General features: G+C 41.1%; 1 protein-coding gene across 2 annotated transcripts in view; it reads right to left on the bottom strand.

Annotated features, from left to right (window-relative positions):
* Positions 1-782: 782 nt before the first annotated feature.
* cep192 (centrosomal protein 192) overlaps positions 783-24,614 on the bottom strand; it is a 31,327-nt gene continuing 7,495 nt past the window's right edge. Inside the window, exons 17-52 of one of the 2 annotated variants that reach the window (XM_070834984.1) lie at positions 24,200-24,424; positions 23,811-23,952; positions 23,472-23,554; positions 23,081-23,371; positions 21,910-22,807; positions 21,623-21,740; positions 21,219-21,375; positions 20,232-20,919; positions 19,923-20,066; positions 19,123-19,271; positions 18,678-18,908; positions 18,366-18,491; positions 17,742-17,882; positions 17,415-17,478; positions 17,083-17,222; positions 16,350-16,442; positions 15,803-15,921; positions 14,720-14,917; positions 14,164-14,254; positions 13,038-13,217; positions 12,519-12,779; positions 12,261-12,382; positions 11,630-11,739; positions 11,155-11,320; positions 10,402-10,492; positions 10,135-10,213; positions 9,812-9,935; positions 8,577-8,682; positions 8,228-8,456; positions 7,955-8,031; positions 7,590-7,685; positions 6,222-6,341; positions 4,589-4,701; positions 3,773-3,899; positions 3,294-3,352; positions 783-2,308 (exon numbers count right to left, since the gene is read on the bottom strand). In XM_070834984.1, coding sequence (XP_070691085.1) covers positions 2,176-2,308; positions 3,294-3,352; positions 3,773-3,899; positions 4,589-4,701; positions 6,222-6,341; positions 7,590-7,685; positions 7,955-8,031; positions 8,228-8,456; positions 8,577-8,682; positions 9,812-9,935; positions 10,135-10,213; positions 10,402-10,492; positions 11,155-11,320; positions 11,630-11,739; positions 12,261-12,382; positions 12,519-12,779; positions 13,038-13,217; positions 14,164-14,254; positions 14,720-14,917; positions 15,803-15,921; positions 16,350-16,442; positions 17,083-17,222; positions 17,415-17,478; positions 17,742-17,882; positions 18,366-18,491; positions 18,678-18,908; positions 19,123-19,271; positions 19,923-20,066; positions 20,232-20,919; positions 21,219-21,375; positions 21,623-21,740; positions 21,910-22,807; positions 23,081-23,371; positions 23,472-23,554; positions 23,811-23,952; positions 24,200-24,424 — 6,291 coding nt within the window. In that variant the 3' untranslated portion in view covers positions 783-2,175. The remainder of the gene's footprint in view (positions 2,309-3,293; positions 3,353-3,772; positions 3,900-4,588; positions 4,702-6,221; positions 6,342-7,589; positions 7,686-7,954; positions 8,032-8,227; positions 8,457-8,576; positions 8,683-9,811; positions 9,936-10,134; positions 10,214-10,401; positions 10,493-11,154; positions 11,321-11,629; positions 11,740-12,260; positions 12,383-12,518; positions 12,780-13,037; positions 13,218-14,163; positions 14,255-14,719; positions 14,918-15,802; positions 15,922-16,349; positions 16,443-17,082; positions 17,223-17,414; positions 17,479-17,741; positions 17,883-18,365; positions 18,492-18,677; positions 18,909-19,122; positions 19,272-19,922; positions 20,067-20,231; positions 20,920-21,218; positions 21,376-21,622; positions 21,741-21,909; positions 22,808-23,080; positions 23,372-23,471; positions 23,555-23,810; positions 23,953-24,199; positions 24,425-24,614) is intronic. The other variant, XM_070834985.1, reaches the window with a different exon arrangement.

The following is a 24,614-nucleotide window of genomic DNA, read 5'->3' on the forward strand; positions in this document are numbered from 1 at the left end:
TACATGTAACATGTTTTTAGTGAAGTATTCAGACTTTTACTTAAGTAAAACACTGGTTCCCCACTTTTCTTGTCTAATGTACATCAGTTTTGCTTTTTCAATCATTTACCTCACTTGTTAAGTCGTTTTTTTATGCTTCCTCAATGACAACATAGACTCAATAAGTAGATTTTTATTCACTAGATCATGATTTCTCTTTTGTCAAATTAGTTGTGCTACTGTTTTTTTTCCTATGTAAACTCTAGCAACTGCAGAACGATCCTCCCATGTTGGGACTGAATCAAAGATGGACCTGAGAGACGATGTGCAGTTTTTCTCTCTTCGGCTTTATGCTGCAAAATATCCTGTGTGCCATCAAAATCATATTTAATGCTGCCATATCTTTTCTAAATGAAATCAGTGGAGAAAAGACAGGGTGGTGTTTGGTGGTAAAAATCAGAAATGAACAGACTGAATTACGGTGGAGTGGTTAGCCGCTAATCACACAATCAGCGGTTTCAGTGTGTGAACGATTACGTCCTGATGAGCAGACTGGCACCTTGCATGGTAGCCTGTACCATCAGTGTTTTACTGTGTGAGTGAATGTAAATGTAGTGTAAAAGGGCTTTGAGAGACTAGATATACAATACTAGATATACATTACAAATGCAGTTCACATTAACACGTCACAGTAAACGTAGCTTTGTAGGTAAATCAGCAGAAAACTACAAACCACATTTAATAAATCCGACAACATGATTTCAAATAAAAAGAAAAAAAAAAGCCAAACTATTTATCACAAAACTTTATTTAAAATGTGTACATACAACAATATATTACATTATATACCATTTAAAGTATGTGCAAACTGTAAATCAAACTATGTCTGACAGCAGCTGTGCCTTCATAATAAAACTTGCTCTACAAGCAGAAAGTTAACGCTCCACACTAGTGTTCTTCACTTCCAAAGTGTTGTTGCAATGTGTGGCATCTAACAGCTTAACGACACATCCTTGATGAGGTTCACATACCCCCCCACCCACCCCACCCACCCCCAAGCCATTCCAGTACCAAAACTGATCACGGGTGTGAATCCAATACCCCCGAAGCAATTCTGGCAATTTGCCCCAGATCCAAAAGAGGAAATAGGGAGCTAATTTTTTGTGACTGGAGCAGTGATTAACACTGTTTTGCCATGGTAACCATACTAAGCACCTGGCAAGCTGCCGAACAAAAGCCCCATCAGAGGAAACTCTTTTAGCATGTAATAACAATCATTAACCATCCCAATGTTGCTGGGAGCTGCCCTGATCGTGACTAAATTAAGTACATCTGGACTGTTTGGAACGAGCCTTGGAGGTTGCCGGGAAGTCGACACATGGTGCTGACAAAGGCCACCGTGCAGGTGGGCTCTGCATGATGAGGAGCCATTTCCATAGAAACCACATCGGTGCAGAAGATATTTTTATGAAATGTAGACAGACTTAGAGTTGAAAATCAGAGTTTGTGTGGTTTAAGAAAAGCAGAATCCTTAAATCTCCAGCGTTTAAGGCATAGATTTTGAGATTTGAGACAAAAAAAAGAAACATATGTCCCCACATATGTAACCCATTTTTCCAGATCTTTACTATGTAACCTGGCAAACTGTCTACAGCCATGTTACCAAACAAGAGACAAAGGTATTCCTGTGTGACCAAAGTAATCCCAAACCTCTCCCAAGTGGTCCTGTCTGACAGCGGCCGTGGCAACAACAGTGCTGCCCTGTGACATGACTCAGGGACGAGGCAAATACCAGATCCAGAGTCAAGTGACAAAAATCATTAGCTCTCCGAAATGCCAAAGTGGTGCCGACTAATTGTGAGCCAGTCAGACCAAATCATTCAGCTTGAGGCACAAACGGGCACAATCATTTCTCACGGGCCAGCTGAGGACCTGTGCCACATCCAGAGGCAGACGGGGCTCTGCTGGCAGAGGAGTCTCAGTCATCTCCACTTAATCAGCTACAGTCTCCATATATGATGAGAGGACGGATTTAAGTCCACAGTTGCTTTTATTTCATCCTCAGCTGTTTGCAGTTCTGCCTTTTCCTCTGCTAATCTAGTCTGTCCCGTGATGAATAGCACAGAGAAGAGCATCCACCCAAAGCCAGCCGGCCAGCCAGCATGAGGAGGTGGCGTAGGATGGTGGATGGTGAATTCAAGGCAATGCCTCACCGGTTAGCTGAATAACAAGACTTCCACTTGTTTCTGACTGGATGAGCAGCAAGCCAGCGTGTCTGCCTGCAGTACTGGGCTTGAACTGGACGGGTAGCTTCAGATAATGCTGTGATCTAATGAGAGGGAAAGAGGAATGACAGTTAATAGACCGTTAATAAATAGATAATTATCTTAATTTAAAACAGAGCATGAATACGTAACATGCGCACCAGCACAAACGGACAAGCATTTTCACATAAAAACTATAATCAAGTACTTCAGATTGAATTATATGAATCATGGCATAATAGACTATGGCGTTAATAATAATCTTAAATCAATGTAGTCAGAAAGGAAAATGCCCAACCCTCATCCATGTGCACACAAAATGTTAAAGCATAATGACCAGATGATGAATGGGGCAGCAGAATCTTTATTACGCTCGGCGTGGATGAGGTGGACATGAGGGTGCACGATAAGAGCCACGACATGCTGGGGTCACCACGGGGCTACTGCAAATCCACACACAGCAGGGTTCAACAACACGCTACCGCAGGGCCGGGACGGTTCAGGCTGTGGCAACACTGACGTACAATAATAGTATGTCCGACTTTATCTTTGCTGAGAAATTAAATACATCTCAATATTTATTTTCCAGCCTGTAACACGTCATGCCCGTTCTGAAAACAGCCCCACATCAGCAGAGCAAAGCACAGCACAGTTGGTACTTGTGGCCTTGAGGAGCGCTGATGTTAAGGCCTTTGGGACGGGTTGCTAGGCCACAAGTGTGTACCGTTGTAGTAACATCATCCTCCAGGTCCCAGCATGTCACAGGACCTCCCATAGTGAGCATTCGCACAGGGAAAATGACAGAGAATCACAGAGAATGCTTGGAGTTGTATTAATACCAAACGAACCATCTAGTTTAATGACAGGAATCTATGTAGAACCATCTCGAAGAGTAAGAAAACTCAAGGAAACACAGTAACAAGTAAACAAAGCTGAGGTAGGCTCTAATTATAAAGATTATAAACCTCTGAATCCCAACGTGTCACCCAGCTACTATTTAAAAGTGCAGAATGGAGAGTTCCTGTCAGGGATAATGACCATTGGACTCACCTCAGGGAATATTTGGAATGCTTGATGTGGAAGGGCTCCCTAGGGTTTACAAATTTCAGCTGCAAGTCAATTAGAGAAGCCACACATCAAATATCAAATCCATGCAAAGCAATTGTTAGGAGTTATTACATGTGTCACAAGTACAAATAAATCAAGTCAGTCATGCAGCTTCTATACGCAGTATGGAACAACAGTAGACATAAGGTGAGCTACAATCTACGCTGTTACTTTACTTTCTTTTTAATACACTGAGCATCTAACGTCTGAGATGATGAGGTCTCATCTCCAGAGGCAACTGATATTAAGAAAGACTTCCATCTTTTATAGACATTTTTCTTTTAACTCTGACAGCTTCTCTTTTCTGGAATAAAAAATGCTGCATATTTATATTCTGATTTTTAGTTTTATGCTGCAGTAAGCGAGAAAAAAAGAAAAGAAAAATCCTTCCTATGTCTTCATGAGAATAAGGCTCGTCTCACCTCATGCGTGTCGGACGAGTTGTTGCGGATGTTGACCTTCAGAGTGCTGGATTCACCCACCCGTGTGGCTGGGAAGGTGTAGAGATCCTGTGGAGAATACACACCCCTCCGCACAGCCTCCTCCTGGCTGAGAATTACAGATTGTGCCAGTTTAAAAAAGGACTAAACCATTAGACCACGATAACCACCTGAAGAAGACACACCTACTCTAAAAACATGACCCACAGCACATGAAACTTGGTCACTACTGTGCTTTTCTGAGCCTCACAAAGAATGTAGATTAAAAATGAAGACATGAATGACTTGTACTGAGATGTACTGACTTCTGCATCGTTATGACCCACACTTTAGGCTGTTGACAGGAAACAAAAGGGTGAAGAGATGGGGAACATTGTGCAATTCATGGCTGGTGCCACAAACTGAGCTTAAACCTGCAGTGGAGGACTTCTGTCCCCCCCCTTCTGGCTTCTGGTGAGGAAGTGATTACACAAACACTATTTTGGTGTGCGTCCGAGCTATGCCAGTTTTATGAGTTTTATTTTGAGGTATGCCAGTTTTATGAGCTCTTGTTGATTTTTCTATCTAGTATGAAGCACAGATTTACCTGGTAGTGGTGGGTTTAATCAGATGTGTGTGAACTTGATGGTCTTCAATGTAACAGACGTTCGTTTATATGTACAAGTCCTGTACTCCAGCTTTAAAGACAAGCAGTACATTTCCCCTCCAAGATGACTTGAATCATTCCACTGTTATTCTGATCTCTCCTTCACTGGCTTACAGGGGTCACATGTTTAGTTTTAGCCAAACAGGTCTCACCTGGGTTTGCCTGCTGAGACATCAGCTCTCTTCCTGGTCTTGACTGTGGCTTCTGTCTTCACCAGAGAGCAGTCTCCTTCCTGCGGTCTTTCCACGGGTCCAGACTTCATTCCCTTTAGACACACAGACAAAACTATAGGATCTCGGCTAGTAAACTCCGACGGTGCAGAAAAGCATTACTGTCACCTCCATACCATTTCAAAACTGTTACTTAGTGAAATACAATCGAGAGGAAATGCCCTCCAGCATCTTTCAGATACATCATGCACAGTCGATATGACTTAACTGTACTTCATAGTGAGACAAATCGCGACTGAACATCATAGCAGACATGAAGAAAACTAAAAGTGAAGCACATCACACATATTTAGCTCTACGTCAGACTGTCAGGTACATATCTAAGTCAACGTTTTGCAAAGTGGAGTTGCAGATTAGTATTTAACACCACTGAAAGACTTGGCACTCCATTTTAAAAGTACATCCAAGAAGCAAGGCAACAACAAAAGTACTACCATCATAGCCACTTAACCTACTTATGTGGAGCCATCTATCTGACATCCCACTTGCTGCGTATGTATGCTCTTAAGTTAACTGGGTCTGTCATAACACTTCACATTAAAGCGGCACACACACAAAGCCTGCAGGCCTATCTCAGCAGGGTGGCTCTTCTTGCCATCCCACAACCCAGTTTCCTCATTTGTTAATTCTGTCACCAAGACACTACAAAGCCATAGTCAAGGTTTAACTACACGTGCTGCGTTTCTTAAACCGATGAAGGTAGTGGCACATTCGAATGCTTTAAAGTGAGCATTTCCCCCCAGAGAGCAATGATCCTGTACACATGATTTAGTCTGAGAGTGAAACAAGTTAATTAGTGACTGTGTACAAAGAACCATGATATTCCACTCCTGATAAAGATGGTAGATAAAAGTTGGTCTGACGTTGATTTAGACACTTCTATGCTTTGCTGCTGGTAAAGAAGTATCAAACACTGCAGAATTAAGATCAATGTACTTAATTAAGGTTTAGATTAGTGGTTAATTATTTTCATTGTCAATTATTTTCTTCATTAAATCGACTGATGTGTTGTTTGGTCTATAAAATGTCAGAAAATGGTAAGAAAATGTCAGTGTTTCCCAAAGCCCAAGATGACGCCCTAAAATGTCTTTTGCTTTGTCCAAAACCGAAGGATATTCAGTTTATTGTCGTTGAGGAGTGAAGGAACCAGAAAATATTCACATTTAAGAAGCCTGAATCTGAGAGTTTTAACCTTTTTCTTAAGATTCAAACTGATTAATGAATTAATTAATTATCAAAATAGTGGGCAAATAATTTTGTGGTTAACAACTTATTTATTCATTGATGCAGCTCCAGTTTAGATAAAGTATTGTAAAGGAGAGCACATTAAAAAACAGATCATTTTAGGTGTAATACAAACCTTAGAATTATAGTGACTCCTGCGTAAAGTAGATTAGTAATCAGTTATGGTGTGTGAGTGAGTGACAGACACCAACAATCAGAAAAGAAATGTCTGCGTCTTCTCCAAAAGAACTCCTTCACTATAGAAACATACTTCTGACATCTGAGTCCAATGCCAAGTTAAATCAACCAACACTTATAAATGAGTCCTCACAGTGCCACAGAGTTGGAAGCGGATTCTGGTTTTCTGCTGGGGTTCAGTCAGAGGGTGGCACTCCAAGTCCCAGAACTGGGCATAGTCCCCTCTGTCCCTGGGCAGGAAGGTAATGGGCATCTACAAGAAAAGCATTAGAGGAAACAATCAGAATTTATTCAACCTCATAAATGCTTGTTATAGTAACACATGGCCAAACTCTAGGGAAACCAAAGTTGTGAAGTGCCTCTAAGAACGCCACTGCTGCAAGCTTTTCAGCAGTAAGTATAGCCTGCGTGTAAGTAAAGCACATAAAACCAATCAAAAAATAAAACAAAGAAAAGCAATGGCTGAATTTGCACAAAGCAAACAAAAGCGGTGATTTAACGGGCCAAGTGGAATAGTTCAGAGGAAGATGGGGGGGCCTGGTGTAAAATGTCACAGCAGTATTTTTCCAAATTAAAGGCCCAGTACAGATATCTTCAAGGCATCAGCAAATCATTGTTGTTTGCTTAGGTTTGCATTGTACCATAAACAAGACTGGATGTGCTCTAGTTTTGTTCCTCTAGGAGGAAACACCAGTGTCTCAATTCTGTAGGCCTCTCCCATAGCAGTCAGTCATAATAATGGCTCCATTCCATTTAGATGTGCCACTTTGGGGTAATTGGTGTTGTGTACACCGTCTCATATCGTCTTGCTAAGTACCATAGATAAATGGAACAAAGCCAAGGTTGTTTCTGTACCTGTGATTTTCTTGCAATGGCAGGAAAAAATGTTGACGACAAAAAATAGTCTGTTTGATGGTGTCAGCAAACTGAGGAACTTGGGAGTCATAGTAGCATGTAACGATAATTTTCACAATGCTGTGCTCCAAAACTAATATGTAGGTACGTTCTGTTACTGTTGTCACGCTGAATGACAGTTTTCTGAATATCTTTTTATATTTTAACTATTAATCACAAAGCGTACTTCTGAAAGTTTAATCATGTTTATCCAACAACCATCAAACATGTTTAGTGGCCTAAAATCAGGCATTTGAAAGAAATTATTTACCAATGTTTGTTTTATTCGGCTATTAACTTAATCAATATGAGCATGCATAACATTGTAACAGTAGAAATAAGATTATTTTGCTCCAGAGGCCGAACCAGCCACCATAAAAAGAATCCCAAAAAAGAATTTCAGCAGGATTAAGAGAGTAAAAAAATGACTGTGTTAATCTAGTTATTGCCTTTATTTGTAAAAAGAACTGTTGACATCCTGAAAAGATACGTTTATCTGAACGCAGCACTTCCCCGGATAATTTCCCAGTACTGTACAACATTTGGTTGGTTCCATCTCTTTACAACAACTTGCTTTAAAATATATTAGTTGGATGTGAGGACGTACCTGCATCTTCTCATGGGCCCCCAGAGTGCCAGAGACCCTGGAGCATCTGAAGGCAGTGTAAGTGGCCCGGTAAACATCTCCAGTGTTGTCGACCCCCTGAGAGGAGAGAAGAGACGAGTCACTATCGCTCAATGGCCAAAAACAAGACATAAATAACATCAGGCTTGTGAACCTACTAAATAAACTGAATGCTGAAGCGAGTCATGAAACAAAAGAAAATAATTTAGCTACACTTACACAAGAAGACAAACGTAATTTGTAAAAAAAAACAAAAAAAAAAAATTTTATTTTTCTGTTTCACTTGAGAAAAATAACTGAAAAACAGTAAACACTAATGAAAGAAAACAGAAAAGAGAAAAAAGCACCTTGACATATGGAGGAGCAAATGATGACAGGTACCACCTCACTTCCACTTCCCCATTCTGCACCTCCAGCTGGGCCTCTGAAGAAGAGGAGCAACACAGAGTTTGAGTCTCCCACTGGAATACTCTACAAACAGACTAGGACTTCAAACCCCAACAGTCTGGAGATGGAAAATATTTTTCACTAAAACTTTATTAGCCTTCTAAGTCATTGTTTTTAGGTTGTACACCACAATGTACACAATGAAATGTACAGGCCACCAGTCACCTGCCTACCTGATGTGTCCCCTGAGGGAGTGGTGGGGAAGATGATGGTCTTGTTGCTGATCTCCACCAGGGCTTGAGGTGCCTGTGGGGTCTGCGAGGATGGCGAGGGCTTTGTGGTGAGCCTGGCTACAGGCAGCACTGGGGTGGCAGCCTGAGGAGGCAGGGCTGACAGAGTTGTGTCCGCCGGGGCCGCGGACACATCAAGAGCAAGGTCCCGGCGAATCTGGACCTTAATAAACTGCACCAGTAGTCACAATGCACACATTCAGCTCTTGTTCAGTTCTCAAGACAAAAAAAACTACATTCATGATTAGACATGCAGCTTTTTGACCTGAAGACAAGTCAGATTTTTCCATACCTTCTGTTGACCGTCACACTGGACATAAATCTGCCCACTCCATGGCAGCAGGTTAGATTTGGTTGCGAGCGAAGGGTTGGGGCTGATCAAAATCTGCAGGTGGCACCTTAGTTAACAATAATTAAGAGAGAAGACACAAGTGGAACAGTTAAAATCACATAAACGCAGTCACGTAGATTTGAATTAGACCTGTAATTGTTCATTTATTGTAGCTATGACGACAATGAGGGTTGGGCACTGAATTACGTCAGTATCACAGTATCGATTCATTTTAAACCAATCGGTGCCAAATTTCCATACTTGAGAGAAAATCCACATGAGAGAGTATGCTGGGATGGTTTTTATTCTCTGTGGTCTGTAAAATGATCTAAATAAATAACAATTTGGAATTTGAACCAATATACAGTGCTTAACAAATGTACTAGACCACCACCCAGTGTAAGGTGTTTGCCTCCACTGCCATAAATTAACAGTATTGCTGATTACCAAAATATTTTTTTAGTTTCTGTAATGGTTAACCCTCCAGTATGTGCAAGCTCTTTAATCAAAATGATGTATTTGAAATGATGTAAAAGGAATCTGGAGTAGTGGAACTGATGGACTGGACAAGTCAAAGTCCAGACTTGAATCCTATCGAACAGATCTTGGATTTATTGAATTAAAAAATAGATCACACACACATTTAATCCAAAGCAAGTCTCTGGGAACAGCTGGGAACTATTTGGAACTAAATAACAAAAGAGACGGTCGAAAAGTACATGAAAACAATCAGGGCCAAAGGAGGTCAAACAGAATATTAAGATTTTTGGTTAAAATATGTGAATAAGGACTTTTAGTTGTTCCAGTTTGTTATTTGCCTAATAAATAATAATACAATGTTTAATTTGAAACAAGTTGTTGACAGATTTCTAAAATATTTGTGTTTTCTCGTTTTTATGACAGCTGGTCTGATAAATTTGTTAAGTACTGTAGGTAGCCTGGATACATTTTGTCGGTATTTTACTCTGTAATAACAAAAATGTAATTTAATTTGTGAAAAACTGTCCCCAAAGAGATGAGCAGACACTTGCACGTATTACCTTTAGTGTAACACTAAACCAAATACTTACCAAATAAAATAACATGAGAAATTTGAACAGAAAAACATCCAGCAAACATTATGAGGTCTACTTCTAACCCAAAACCTTGACTGTGCCATAGCCGATATATTGTCATTGAACCATGTGTCTTCTTACTGAGGCTCGATAACTCCATGCTGAGGGGTGATGGTAAGGCAGTGAGCGGGCCAGGACAAATCAAAGCTGAGCTCTCTGGGTGTATTGTTCCTGATCTGAACCTGACTGGTAGCGGTTGCACCATCTATAAAACAACAACAACAACAACAACAACAACAGGTTGACAGCTGCCTCCTTAAAAAGTCAGATGCTACTGCAGGGTCACCTACGAGGTGACCACTTACATATACTATAATATATACTAAAAATATGGAGTGGTATTCAAAGCTAAGGTGACTAAAGTGCACATAATAATATGCTTTTAAAATCTGGAGCCTGCTCACTGATGGTGGGAGCTGCGAGGACAAGTTGTTCTGGATGGATGGTCCAGGACTCAGACTGCCTGTGTAATGGCTCTGAAGCCTGAGGGGAAAAAAACAAAAAAAAAAGACATTTTGCACTGAAAAATAAATGTTTCTTTTATGTCAAATTCAGTGAAACAAATGTTTTCATCTGATTCATTTGAAACGGCACCAAAATAATCAGCATTCATCTCATCACTAAACCATCACAATAAACCATTAAAGTCGATTACAGAGGCCTTAGGGTACCTTTATGGACGGCTCTGTCACTCTCAGTGCAGGACCTTGGGGACCTTTCACTGGAAGCACATCCAGGGACACATTGCCGTTGGGCAAACCGCTGGGAATTACACAACAACATTAAACTGAGTTCAGTTACAGAAAGCACTCCAGTTTTCAAAAAGCTGCAAAATGCAGACACAGAAGAGAATCTCACATGTTGTGTTTCTTTTAAATGTGTTCATCATTAAAAAAAAAAAAAATCTACAGATGCATAGTTTGAATTTGATCTAAAATGCTGTATGAACCCTCGATTCTGTCGCTTTTCAAGCATCTTCAACGACTTACGAAGCTTTTATCATCACATCTTGATTGTTGCTATGACTGCTATTGTAAAAAACATAAAGCACAGCAGTCACAGTGCTTTGTCACTTTGTTAATTTTTCCAGCTGTCCTTATCAACTTAAATTGTTGCTTCCTGGGGATTATTTATGAATGATTGTGTGAATGATTGATGTTGAAAATCAAGCGTTTTTGAGGAGTAAATCTGAATTCAAAGCTTTTCCAAGCCTTTAAAACATGATAGTTAAAATCAAGTATTTTCCAAACTTTCAGGACTGAAAACCTGAGAATATATAGCAAAACCATTAATGTCCCCATATATTTTTCAAATTGAGGTTCATGTATAACTGAAATGCAACACTACCAACTTATTTTTGAATCCCTCTGTTGTGTTCATAATTCAGAAGGCCGGTATTTACATGAACCATGTCCTGACAGTACCTGTCTGTTTCTGAACTGCGTCTAGCAGAGGGCAGCAGCAGCAGCTCGCTGTGGTCGCTCTGCTCGCAGTCTGTGCTCTTTGTACTTCCCAGCAACGACACCGCTATCTTGCTCATGTTTCCATAGAAGATGTGAGCCTCATTGGGCCGTTGGGGAAGGTCGTATGCTGCGGAAAAGGTAAATAATTAGCCAGCGCCACCAAAATTTGAGAAATGCATTCAAACAACTCATTTCATTTTCTCTGAACCTTTTTAAACCTGTGATTGATGTATAGATCATAAGATATAGATGTATAATTAACATTAAACATTATCAACTAATCAGCAATAGAGTAGCAAAATCCAATGTGAAAACATGGCAGATTATTAGAGTCAATATTATCCAGTGAAAAGTGAGTTTGAACTAAATTTTCAGAGAACTTTACAAACTCTGCTTTAAACGAGGAGACCAAATAATGATAATAATGACATCTTACTCTCTGTAACATTTTCTTCTCCCAGGAACTTCTCATTAAAGTCGATGTTTTTCAGCAGACTGTTTTCAGACAGAGCCTTCCGCGCAGCCTCTGGTTTGCTCTGAAGCAATCTGAAAGAACAAAACACAAACACACTGTAGGGGGAACAAAAACAGCTTTCTCGCCATCTGGAATTGGATCTATAAACTCTATCAGCACTTTTAATGATTCAGAAACTGTGTATGTTTATTTGAAGCGATACTCCAGCATACAAATCATCTGTAGGCAGCAGCAGCACGCAAATATTGCTTTGTGCATGAGAGTAGGTTGTGGACGATATATATATATATATTTTGGGTCTTCTTTTTGAAATAACAAAGTAAAGGAACTGCTGGTCTGATTGAAACACAAGAACTTAACACAGCAGTGAAATGAATTTACATTTGTTTTCATGATCCAATAAAGTGACACTGTTGCAATCACGTCAATCTAGAGATGCCCATTATTATTTAAACAGGGCATTTCACTGCATCAGAGCTTCGTATTGGACTTTTCCTGTGGACAGTTCAGATTTAACTATCAACTATCCACAACTGATTTCCATACCTGCTAACACTACTAGTAAACTAAACTACATGTTGGAAGGTCTCACCTCCTATACTGCTGCCTGGAGACCTCATCTCCACAAAACAGACAGACAGTAGCCAGCAGTGCATTGGCCGACTGACACAGGGTCTCTTCTCTTTGGGTGGACTTCATCAGCACAGTGATCACCTGAAAACACACAAATATCATTAATACTCGATAAAACTGATTAATTCCACCTCATGTATCTTGTGTAGTGTTTGCAGAAATCTTTTTAAGACACACCTTATAGTATGGTTCATATTAGTTGTATCTACTGTCCTACCTCTTGTGTCCTCTCCTTCAGTACAAACTGTGATGGGGCAAGGCTGATGACCGTAGGCTCCATAAGTGATCGTGTCTGCACATCAGAGAAGGCTATTGCTTTGATGAAAGCTGCTCTGGAGCCAGTGTTCCTCACGCACAGACACACTTTGCTGACACGACCAACAGCGATGTCGGTCAGTGTCGCCACATAGCCATCTGCCTGCTTCCTCTGGTCCTCCAGGATGATGTTGCTGGTCCCACCGTAGCCAGACAATGGAATCTGAAGATGGGAAATACAGGAACCACATTAAAACTATAACCAAGTCCTTCTGTAGAAAATAAGACAACACAGCAAAGAGGCCATTTCTATCCAAATGATTTAACAAAGAAAAAACTGATTTAATAAATGATCTTTGTTCCCATTAATAAACACAAGACCATGAAAAGCACTGAGGATGTAAAGAGGATAAGAGGGAGAAATGCAAAGTGATGGGTGACCACAGAGCAATGCAGGAGAAGAACGGTCACACATCCTCACAGTGAATTTGACCCCTGGCTGTGAGGGCCGAACTCCAGACTGTTTGATCTCCAGCTTTGCCAGCATGCAGGCCACCCTGGTGGGAGCAAAGAGCAGGTGGACAGTCACGTCCTCTCTCGGACGAATGGACAGCTCCCCGTGTCGGGTCAGACGCTCCTCTGGACTGAACATACTCTGGAGCTGAGAGAGAAACAAGTTCAGAAACTTCACATTTGAACAATGTAGACGTTCCTTAAGTGATTAGTCCATCTATTATGGTTTTAGAGCTTTTCTCTTTTATTGGACAAGAAATGGGAGAATGCAAGGAGAAAGTCAGTCCTACTGCATTTTAGGGCTGCAACTAGCCTACTATTGTATTCATTATCAATTAATCTGCTGATTATTTTCTCGATTAATCAATTAATTGTTTATTGGACACCTCCAAATGTTTGGTTTTGTTACATGAGCTGTCGAAAACACAAAGATATTCAATTTACAATAATATAAAACAGTAAAGAATTAAATTCTCACATTACGGAACCAGAATTTGACATTTCTACTTGAAATGTAAAAGAAAGAATTATTTGATTTTCAAAACAGTTGCAGGTTAATTTTCTGTCGATCGAATAACCTCTGTACTGTGGCAGCTGTGTGAGGTCTGATAAATCCCTTCAAATGGCGTCACTTGAGGGTGTTGAATAGGGCTAAAGACTAAGAACATTAAATGAAATGAAAAACATCTGGAGCTGTGGAGTTCAGAAGGGACCTTGGCGGACCTCTGCAGCCTGCTCCTCATCTCTGTTTGAGGCTAAAGGCTCAAGGACACATTAACGTAATAAAACACACCTGAATTTCCAGGTGACAGGTTTTGACATTAAAGAGGAATGTATAGAATGAGAAAGGGGACATCTGTGCATCTGCTGAATCTTTTTTCCCCTTTAATTATCCATCATGGGTTAGACAATGTCAATGTATTCATCTTAGGACTCTTCTGGATATGATTTAGCTCCATGTTTCTGCAATCCAATTTTTATCCAAATGATTTAACAAACAAAGAAAAAACTGATTAAATAAAAAACATCTTTGTTCCTATTAATGAACACAAGATGTCAAATCACAAAAACAGGATGTGAATATTACGATCTACCTGAAAACAGTCCTGGTCTTGACCACGAATAAGCAGCCGTAGCTGCTGCGTGGAATTGGCCGAGTTGTTCCTTAGAACCAGCTTCTGTTGGCTGAAAAACAATAGCAGCTGCTGGTTATGTGATAACAGTCGATGTAGAGGAGTTCTGTGTAAAACTCGATGCCTTTGCCAAACTTTGCTTTGAAATTGAGAGTCATAATCTCAATGTCTAAATTTGTGTAGAATAGCCAAGTCAAACCAGGATTAAGTTACACCTTCAAAGAATGCATCTGTCCTGTGGGGGATTTAGCTTTCTTACTGCTCTCTGTACTTTATCTCCCTTCAATGAGTGTAAATAAATTGTGTATTATGTTGAAATGGCTTCTGAGGAATAACACTCCCTATAGACACCCTCTGTCCCTCCTCATGAATAACATTATACAAGCCTTAATAGAATAAGGTGAGCCACCAGGCCTCCTTATTGATTACTTTCCAATGAATACCTGATACCTATAAAGTGTTTTTTCCTGTAACCGAGTAAAAGTGAAATTAATGAAAAAACTGAAATGTTGCTTACACAGCTCGTCCCAGAGTAACCCCTCCCCAGGCCACAAACTGTTTGTTAGAGAGAATTGGTGGAACATCACTGGCCGCACCAGGACCAAAGACAGCAGCAGAGGGAATGGCAGGTTTCCCAGAGCCCTCTGGGACAACTTCTCCTCTCAGGGTGACCTCATACTGAGGACCTAATGGCAGCACCAAGATGGTGAGCAGGCTGTAACACAACAAGCACAACCAACTTAATCCCAATTATATCTATATTATATTCAAGGATGTAACTAAAGCCTGATGCTTTTGAACGCTTAACCCAAATTGCAACCTTACTCAGAGGATTACTTCAGTGGGATCATACCAAGTACAATAAATCTAAATTCATTAGTATGTTTGAATATGGTATGATCAAAAAAAAAAAACAGCAATGGTTATATATATACACTACATTTACAGAACCTAGGACCCACCCAAAATATTCTTTTCCCACCACAGTCCCAAATTGTCCCAAAATACAGTTTTAACCATCCCAAAATCAAAAAAGTATCACTTTACTTCTTGTTAGCTGTTTGTGGCATAATAAAAACACCAATTAAATGTTGAAGAAACAGTAAATAGGTTTATTCGTGAACTGCAAAAAACTTAAAGTTAACTTAACTTAAAGAGTTAAAAATAGGTGAATAGGTTTTTGTTACCAAATTACCCAAACACTTGAAATTAACTGGAAGAACTTCATCTGGTCACCTTCATCTCTGACAGAAGTTTGATAAAATGAAAACATTGATGTCATTTTCTGTTACTCCATATTCAAAGTACTTTTACCTCCAAACTGTGACACACCAGGGATGCAGGATGTGTAGCATCACTGTTGTAGTAAACTAGTTACTATAATCTCCACACTAAGACATTCAACTACTTGACACATCAAGTAGATGTATGCATTAGGTGTCTCTATTATACAAATAATCTACTTTTCAAGTGGGTTTCTCTAATATCTGTCTCACATTATGGGATGGATAGATGGATCTGGTTTATCATTTACAGGGCTTTTACAAAATGTGGTTACTGCACAATACCAAGCACATGTATGGGATAAGTGTTTGCATACCTTTCCCTGTATTTCCTGCTGCCCTGTGCTTTGAAGGAGACCACGATGCCTTGCTCCTCTCCTACTCTCAGGGACAGTTCATCAGGTGTCACAGAGAAACTATCTTCAGCATCACTGCGCTATAAACAGGGGTGAAAAAGAGGGAAGAAAAGTGGGAGGAAAAGGGAAAAAATAAGAATGAAATGGCAAAATAGTGGGTTTAATGTTGGGGAACAACAAGGGGAAAGAAATGGAGAAGCAATAGATGGGATGGCAGTGATGGAGTAGAGAAAATATGGTAGGTGAGGCAAAAACGGGGGAACCAGGAGAAAAAAAAAAAAAGAGAGAATTGGGATCAGGGAGAAACAAGAAGACACAAAGTTAGACAGACAGCAAACAAAAGAAGTGAGAGGAGGAGGACAGGGGGAAGGTAAAAATTGAAAAAAGAAGAAAAACAGGAGCAAAATATCAATGAATCCCCACTGTATGTGCCATAGTCTGAGCCCAAAATGTCACAGAGGCTTACCCAAACCCCAGATCTAATAAGAAAAGTAAAGGTCAGAATTACCTTGAGTTTCAGCTGCACGTCAATGTTTCCTGCATTCTTTAATGGCAGCATCTGTTGACTAGATTTACCCAGTGGAGCAGAGAGACTGACAGTCTAGACAAAGGTAGCACACAAAAAAAATAAAAACAGTTGAGTACCAATGCTACAAAAGACCAAAAAACATTGCAGAAGATATGAAACATGTTGATAAAACAAGTAGTTTTCTGTCAAAGTTTGCATCAAATAAAATGTAATGTATTCATGATTGACCCAGAAATTCATTTTCTCTGTCTTACAAAATTTGATTTTAATCTGCAGAAAGATAGACTTTAAATGCACCGTGGAACATCAGACAACACAGCAAGAATGGGAGCTAAAAAAAAAGTGGTGTGCGAATTCATGGCTCACTCTTCATGTGCTTGCTGCTATGTAAGCTGCTCAAATGGTCACCATGACTCACCAACCAGAATAGTCTTTTGTGCACTGGTGTGACTCATTGTGTTACAATTACTCTCCATGGCTAGGGCCGTCTCACATTTAAGTTTAATCAGCTTTGAAAGTGTATGACTGAATGGCTAAATATAGGACTGGCTGGTTTGAGCATACAAGGAGACACAATAACCTGCAAGTCCCTTTAGATGGACAACAAAGATATTTGACGTAATTTATTAGCTAAATTATCCATTTTCAATCATCTAAAATTCACTATCAGTCTGCTGTATGGCGCTTTTTTTTTTTTTTTCAGTTTGAGTACCTGCAGGTCTTTAGGAGCATGGACTCTTGCAGTTCCCGACCTGGCCATGAGGGGAATACTGCTGATGACATGACTCGGACCTGGAGAGTCCACTTCAATGTCTACCCGAGCGCTGTACTCATCAGCCGCTCCGAGCTCTCCTGATGAGCACAACCATGAAGAGTTAGAGAACAGAAAATAACTGGGTTTAGCAAATTTACTTGATCTGGAAAATGTAAATGCAAACGTAAAAAATGTAATACATCTCACTTACATTATTATGAGTTAACACATCCCACTGCTTACAGTTAAAACCCATAAGGGGCTATTATTATTCAATCCAGTTTGATTACCTGAAGAAACTGTGAACTTCTGAGGGGCCTTGAAGTGAACCCAGACCATGAAGCTCTCTGGATTCTAGAAAAAGAAAATTGATAAAACCAGTTTTACTGCTCATTAGGTGAGAATCAGATTGGATGTCTGAAACTTTGTTACCAATAATATCTTAAAGACATGCCTCTCTTTCAAAGGTTAAATCAAAAATTGAACCACTTGGTGAATACTACCATTACATCAGCAAGCTTAACAAAAAATTATCAAACTAAAACATGCAGCATAAAAGAACTGCAACAAGCGACCAAGATGCTGAGTAAGGCTGTAATGATTTTGGCAGTTCTAACCTCTCCGTAGCTGGCATGCATCACGTGATTCATCACAGAGGGAGAGGACACTGGGTTCATGTGTCCAGCCTGCTGTGTTGCCTCAGATGTCATGGGAACAGGCTGCTTGGAAAAGGTGAAGCATCGCCATGCTGCGGCGTTCTGGAGAACGAGATGAAAAATATGAGCCACTCAGATACTAGTTATTATGTTCACTGCAGTGTTTTTGCTGTTTTCAAGCAGCCACCTCCCAATTTAGAAAGATAATTTAGGACAAACTACACCCACTGACTTTTAAATAACTCTTAATGTTTACCTAAACAATCTAACTGTAAGGAGATAGCAGCCATACTTTTCTGCCCTCGATAATGTCAAAACATCTTAAAATTTAAATCTCATCTGAGCTGCTGACAGAGTAAAAGCTAAAGGCACATTATTTCCAAAGGGTCACATATTGTCTTAAAGCCTACAGCTTAGCCCTCAGAAGCAGCATTTAAATGTACACCTGTGTTTTAGGATTACATAGCTGCTTCATGTAGGCATCACATAAATACCACTAGAGGTCACTGCATCACTGCTGTGGATCAGTATGTGTGCGTTTGCAAGCAGTCTGAGAATATGTAGAAATATACTATATAGACGTACTGCGCTGATGACCAGACGGATGGGCACTGTGGCATGAGTCCTGTTGAGCAGTTTGAGAGGAAGGGATTTGGCACTGCCTGCTGTAAGGTCTCCAAAATCCAGACAGCCAGACTTGCTTACTTCAACCTGTGAATCAAAGGGAATTTCAGGTCCTGTCATATGTAGCCTGCACCACATTTAATTAATGGGTCACTCAGTAAAGCAATTCTACATCTCTGTACATCTTGATCTTCTAGTATTTTATTATTTACTTTTCTTATGTAGCAGATTGTCTCTGGTAAAGTGTGTGATATTTGAACTTGGGGCCTTCACCTCGAGTGCAGGATTCTCTGCTATGGCAACCAGCAGCACCCTTTTAGCAAAGATACTGGCCCTGGCAGCAGTCTCGGTCTCAGCGGATGCAGGCCAGGAGCAAACAGAGAGGACACACTGGTAGACACCAGCTTGTGGAGGGATGAACAACACCTTCTGCTCCTCTGTACTCTTCGGGCCAATGATCGTCTTGTTCTTCACTATAAGCCACTGATACGGCAAGCTATCCACCTGTAAGGATCGGCATCAAAAGATAAAAAGTAAAGAGTGCTCACTGAATGAGTGTTATCAGCTGGTTTAGCCTGATATTTTATAGTGACACATTTGGTTTTTAGGCACAAAGTGACATTGCAGTGGTTTTGAACATCATTTTGAAAACAGTTTTTGCATGATATGTGCTTTGACACTGTAAACATGTAGTCACCACTCTGTGCTTTCTGCTCACCTTCTCCCCATCAATGGCCAGGCTGCTGACAGTGATCGACACTTGCTGCCACCTCTCAGAGGGGTTGAAGAGGCTGAGGGAGGTCTGTGAGGCGATGCCTACACAGCAGGCGTGAGGGAACCGCAGTTCCTCTGGCACCACCACTTGGCCTGAGGATGACAGTGGAAAGGGGATAGCTGATTCAGGGAAATGCTGTCCCTCCATGCAGAAGAGGCAAGTAATGTACCGAATGTAAGTGAAGACAATGAGATGCAAAGACTTAAACACTATAATCGATTGCAGCAATTAAAGATTCAATGTTAAATTGCCTGTTGGAATTTTCTGCTAGGCACATATAAATGATTATCGCCTCATTTCCGACAGACTGCTGCCCACCGATATGATTAGTTAAAGTAAGACTATGTAACTTTTGATGAGCAGCAACACCATCGCCTCTGCTGTTGGAAATTATTTTTTTATATATATGTTTGTATATATTTCTTTATTCTGTACAGTCTATTTAATTTCTTTGGCACTATTTACATCTTTGCACATTCTGTCCTTTTGCACCTTTCCGTTGTTTTTGCACTGTCCATGAGAGCTGCTGCTTCTATTTCAATTTCGTTGTGCTTCGTGCTCAATGACAAATAAAAGAATTCTGATTCTGATTCTGAAATGGTAATTACAGAACCAGAAGAAGAATATTAACAAAAAGACAGTCTAGAATTAACTAGAGTGGGATCAGACAATTATTAGAGTTTTCACAGTATCTTAAAATGGGTCAAGGAATGTAAATATCTTATAAACAAGACCAATGCTACCTCTCAGTTCCTCAAGAACACCTGCTACCAGTGGCTCTGCACCATATTGACTGTAGGGTTTTCCCATTATTCCCATGTCCTGTTGGCTTTGATGGGGTCTTGTGAGGTGATGCGACCCAGCAGCCCCAGAAATCCCCAGAGGACCTGTTGTGGGATGGACATGTCCCACTGAATCAATCTGACAAGCATATTTTATGGCTTTAACAATAATGTTGAATAATTACTTGTTTGAAAAAATGGTAGAATATTCTGAAAAACATTGCCAGACATAGTTCAACACCTTTTATTATGAAAGCAAAAAGAACATACCTGTAGAGGACACACTGAAGAGTCCATTTCCTGTTGTTCCCACATGATAAGCACCAGGATGTAATGGAGCCTCAGGTCCCAAATACTGCTGAGCCAGCTGAGAGTTGAAGAGAGAGCGTCCAGCGAGAAGGGACTGTATATCTCCTTGGTGAGGAAGGTCAGTCAAACCAGCACATTGGGGCTTAAAGCTGGAGATGGGCATATAGTGAGGTCCCTCTGATGAGAAGGATGGAGGCATGCCAAGGCCACCAGCATACACAGACGGTGACACCGAGCTAGCGGCTCCCCATTGCTGGGAGCTCTGAGAAGCTGCACTGCTGCTAGTTTGCTGAATGTTCACATTGCTGCAATAGCCTGAGTCCACTTTAGTGAGCTGTCTAACATTGGACTCGGAGAGGTGTTTGTGGTTCCTGCAACCTGCCGAGAGGTTACCAGCTCTTTCCCCTTGGCAGTGATGGTTACATTCACTCTGGCTGCGAGTGCAGCTCAAAGCGGAACCATTACATGATAGTTCTGGGCTTTTACACTGCTGTGGTAGTGGGTCCAGACTTTTTGAATGCTGTGGTTGCACCTGGTCCAGGCTTTTGGGCAGGCAAAGAGTATCGAGGTTAGACTGTGCATCTGGTTCCACAGGTGGAGTTGGACTAAATCTGATGATGGTGGTGCTCAGCGCCATGGTACAATTATTCTGTGAAGGGCAAAACAACCGGCAACAATAAATAATACACTCGTGATTAATACACAACTTCAACCATTCCACCAACAACTCAACTGACACCAAAAAACAAAGAACCACTTCATCTTATATATGTCAGATCAAGCATTTCATTTTTGAAGGGTGATTTTTTACCAATGGCATTAGTAGGTCTGCAGCACTGGAATGCCCCATGATAGTGACCTGGCTACGCAACATTCATTTCACAGACCTTCATGTCTTGCGTGACATTGCTGTTGCAGCTGAGGTTACCCGATTATGTCTCACAGTACCTTTTGCCTCTCAGGAGTAGGTACGACAGTGCCATCATTCATTGAGATGTATGTGAGCCTGCTGAGACTAGGACTGGAGCAGGTAGACTGAGGAGAGAGGTCAAGACCTGGACGTTTGTCTGCCAGACCCCCACTGGACGATGCAGGCGACAGCATGCTGGGAAGACAACACAACATAGGAACCAAGTGATAAAAGAAATAATTACTCAAAATGAAAATGTCCTGTGTCTGTCAGCAGGTACACAACAGACACATAAAAATATACCCAACAGGACAAAAGAGTAAATATTTGAAATTAATATGGCAGTTCCTTTCTTGTGAACTATATTCTATCAATTTGGGTGGAATTTTAATTTGAACAAAAACTACCAATAGATTTATAGAGACAATGTGTGATACATTACCTATTAGCACTGGGAAATGAGGTCTGACTTGGAGAGGAGTGAGTAAGTGGAGAGGTGGACGGTCTAAAGTTGCACTGCGTCTCCTCCACACAGGGCTCAGAGAAACCCTTCAGCAGTTCTGACAAACAAAAGTATTATTAACTTACACGTTCATAATGTCCGCCTTCTAATCACGTACAATGCAATTGCTGCTGATCTCTAAAGGTTGAATAAGGCCGACGACTGTCCAGACAACTGTTGCATGTGTCGTGTTTAAATCCGGAGAAATATTTCTGGCATTCACTCACCAGCTGTTGGGTCTAGTGGAGGCTGGGTGTTTTGGCTGGAGAAGCCAACATGCTTCTCCACATAACCATGAGGTAGTGGAGCAGGCATGATATTCCTGAGCGGTGGTCTCTTCTCTGGAGAACTATTGGGTCTGTCCTGCTGCTGCTGTCCTGCACTCCTCACCCTCTGTGGCGGAGGAGAGGAACCTTTAAAACAAGGCAGGCCCGACTGCCCTTTCCTCCAGTCTGGTGACGTTCTTGGCAAAACAGGTGAGGCAGCAGAGCTCTTATCTGTATTTTGTGTTGTTTCGAAGGATGACCTAACATTGTTGGATGCCTGTGAGTTCAGCTCTCCTGGCATGATTCCATTTTCTGTGAGGGTCCTGCCTGAGGAACCACAAATCTTGTTTGCAGGAGAAACAGAATTATCACATGCGGCCATTTTGGCTGCAGGGGGCTTTAGAGAAGAAGCTTGCCCTGAACCCACAGATCTTCGGGCAGAGCTGCAAGACGTACGCGGACGAGGAATAGAGCTTCTTTTTGAGTCACTCTTGTGACCTGGAGATAATGGACGTGAAAGGGATACTGCAGATAAACTGTTGTTTAATGTTGTCTCCCCTCGTCTGTCTTTCAGCTCAGTTTTGGTACTTGTGGGCTTCTGTTGAGTCTCACTATCCAGTCGCTGAGCTGAGCTCCCCTGTTGCTCCAGATATCCTGCCTGCAGGTTCCTTTGAGAGCTGCTGAAGTTGTCAGCCCAGCCAGTCAGATCAAAGGTAGTGTGCGCCACAGATCCATTACTGCTGCCTGACACGTTGGCCATTTTCAGGTATTTCTCGATGTCAAAGGCACTCAGTTCTCCAACACAGGTGCTTCTCTGCAGTGTGTCCAAAACAGCACTCTGATCTGGCTCAGAGAGGATCTATGTAGAAGACAAAACATCGCTTTATAGTTTAAATGTTCATTTCCTGCTTAAAAAAAATACAGATCATGACTCAAGTATTTTATTTGAGTCTTTGTAAAGTTCTACAAAAGGACTGCATGCAAAGAATTCTTAGTATGTTTTTGTGAGACATTTCTAATAAAGTTGAATTGAAACAGTTTGTTATAACCCCAGAAAATACAGTGTGAATTCCAATTCAAAATACATAGTATTAAATGCAATAGTTATATTTGAGAAAACATAAAGCCTTACATTTTCATCCGCATGTGGTTCCTCTGTGCAGCTGCCAGCAGGTCCAACAGGTCCTGCATACTCGGGTCGATTCCTTGCCCTACTCCTCTTGGACAGCTCCATGATCATGGCAGCCAGCTGTGATGGGTCAGTGCTGATGGATGCATCAGCAATGGCTGAAGCAATCGTGCTGATACTCAGCATTAGATGGCTGCTGTCATTTTCAGGGGACACACAGCTTTTGTTACCCAGGCTTGACTCAGAGCCAGAGGCCTCACTGTGGTCGGGCACTGCAGCTGCAATAGCATGGTCCTAAAGAGGAGGAGTGATTTTATGTTAGAAACCCACACAGTGGTGCATGTATGGCCAGAAGACGATATTCAAATATCAACATATCGAAAAGATCCTGTACCTCCTGTTCACATGGCTCTGGATCAGTATCACCTTTGGGTGACATCCTTTCACCTGGTGCCTCAAGAGTTTTGTCGAGGTCCTCTGATGGAGAAAACCATAAGTAAAGGGCTGTCCACACAACTATAACGATAACGTGAGCATCCACACCATTTCACCATCCACTTTAGTACAGTTTAAATAATATATTATAGTTATCTTTCTTTGTGAGGATGGTGCTTTATAGTCAGAAAAGCACAGTATAAATCATTTTAAAACAAGCAAAAACACAGAAAAGATCAGATAGTGCTATCAGCGTAAAAAAATATTCTTTAGCCTCTGCAATACTGTGAACACACACCTGGGTTGAGAGTCTTGTCTGCTTCACTGAGATCCATGTTGTCAGTAAGAGAAGGACTGTCCCTAGCTGAGAACTCTGAGGGGTGAATTAGGGGAAATGGTTCCCGCTTCTCTGGAGAGGTTATGATGTATCCAAAGGACGGCTAGAGGACCGAAAGACAAGCTTTTAATACACATCACAGTTACCTACACAGCTTGGAGGACTTTAAAAGCTAAAGCAAAAGGTTCATATGAATACAACCTCAACTTTACATTATAAGAGTGACTAAAAAAATGTGCTGAAACATGTCTTCGTTCCTGTCAAAAGTATTTCTGAAGTATCTCCTGCCAAAAAAAGTAAACCTTTGGCAGCTTGAGCTTCTCAGCTATCTGCTGAGCAGTTTTACTGACCCGTTTAACCCCATTCACATCATCAGTGTTGCCCAGACAGCCCAGGGCTTCAGAGCGTTGTCCAATAAACTGCCCAAAAGACAGTCGCAGATAACTTTGGTCCTCCTGTTGAAGTTGTGAGGATAACTGGGAAGCCCTCATCAGTATGTGGCTGCTTGCGGGAAGCTTCCAGGATGAGTCACTGTGAAAGGTGCTATTGCTACTGGCTGGTTCAATCTTCTCCTCCTGTGTGAACAGCAATACTCACAGTAAACCACAAGAGGCCGTACTGTACAACAGTTTCAGGTATGTTGGGATCTTCTCTCATGGCAATAACACATTTCATTAAACAATTCACTCATGCATTTGTTTGTTAATCTTAATATGAAAATATAATCCAAGATTGGGGTTACTTTTTGTGCGTTGTAACACAACA

Source organism: Pempheris klunzingeri, chromosome 8 (assembly GCF_042242105.1).
Source record: "Pempheris klunzingeri isolate RE-2024b chromosome 8, fPemKlu1.hap1, whole genome shotgun sequence".
NCBI classification, from domain to species: domain Eukaryota; kingdom Metazoa; phylum Chordata; class Actinopteri; order Acropomatiformes; family Pempheridae; genus Pempheris; species Pempheris klunzingeri.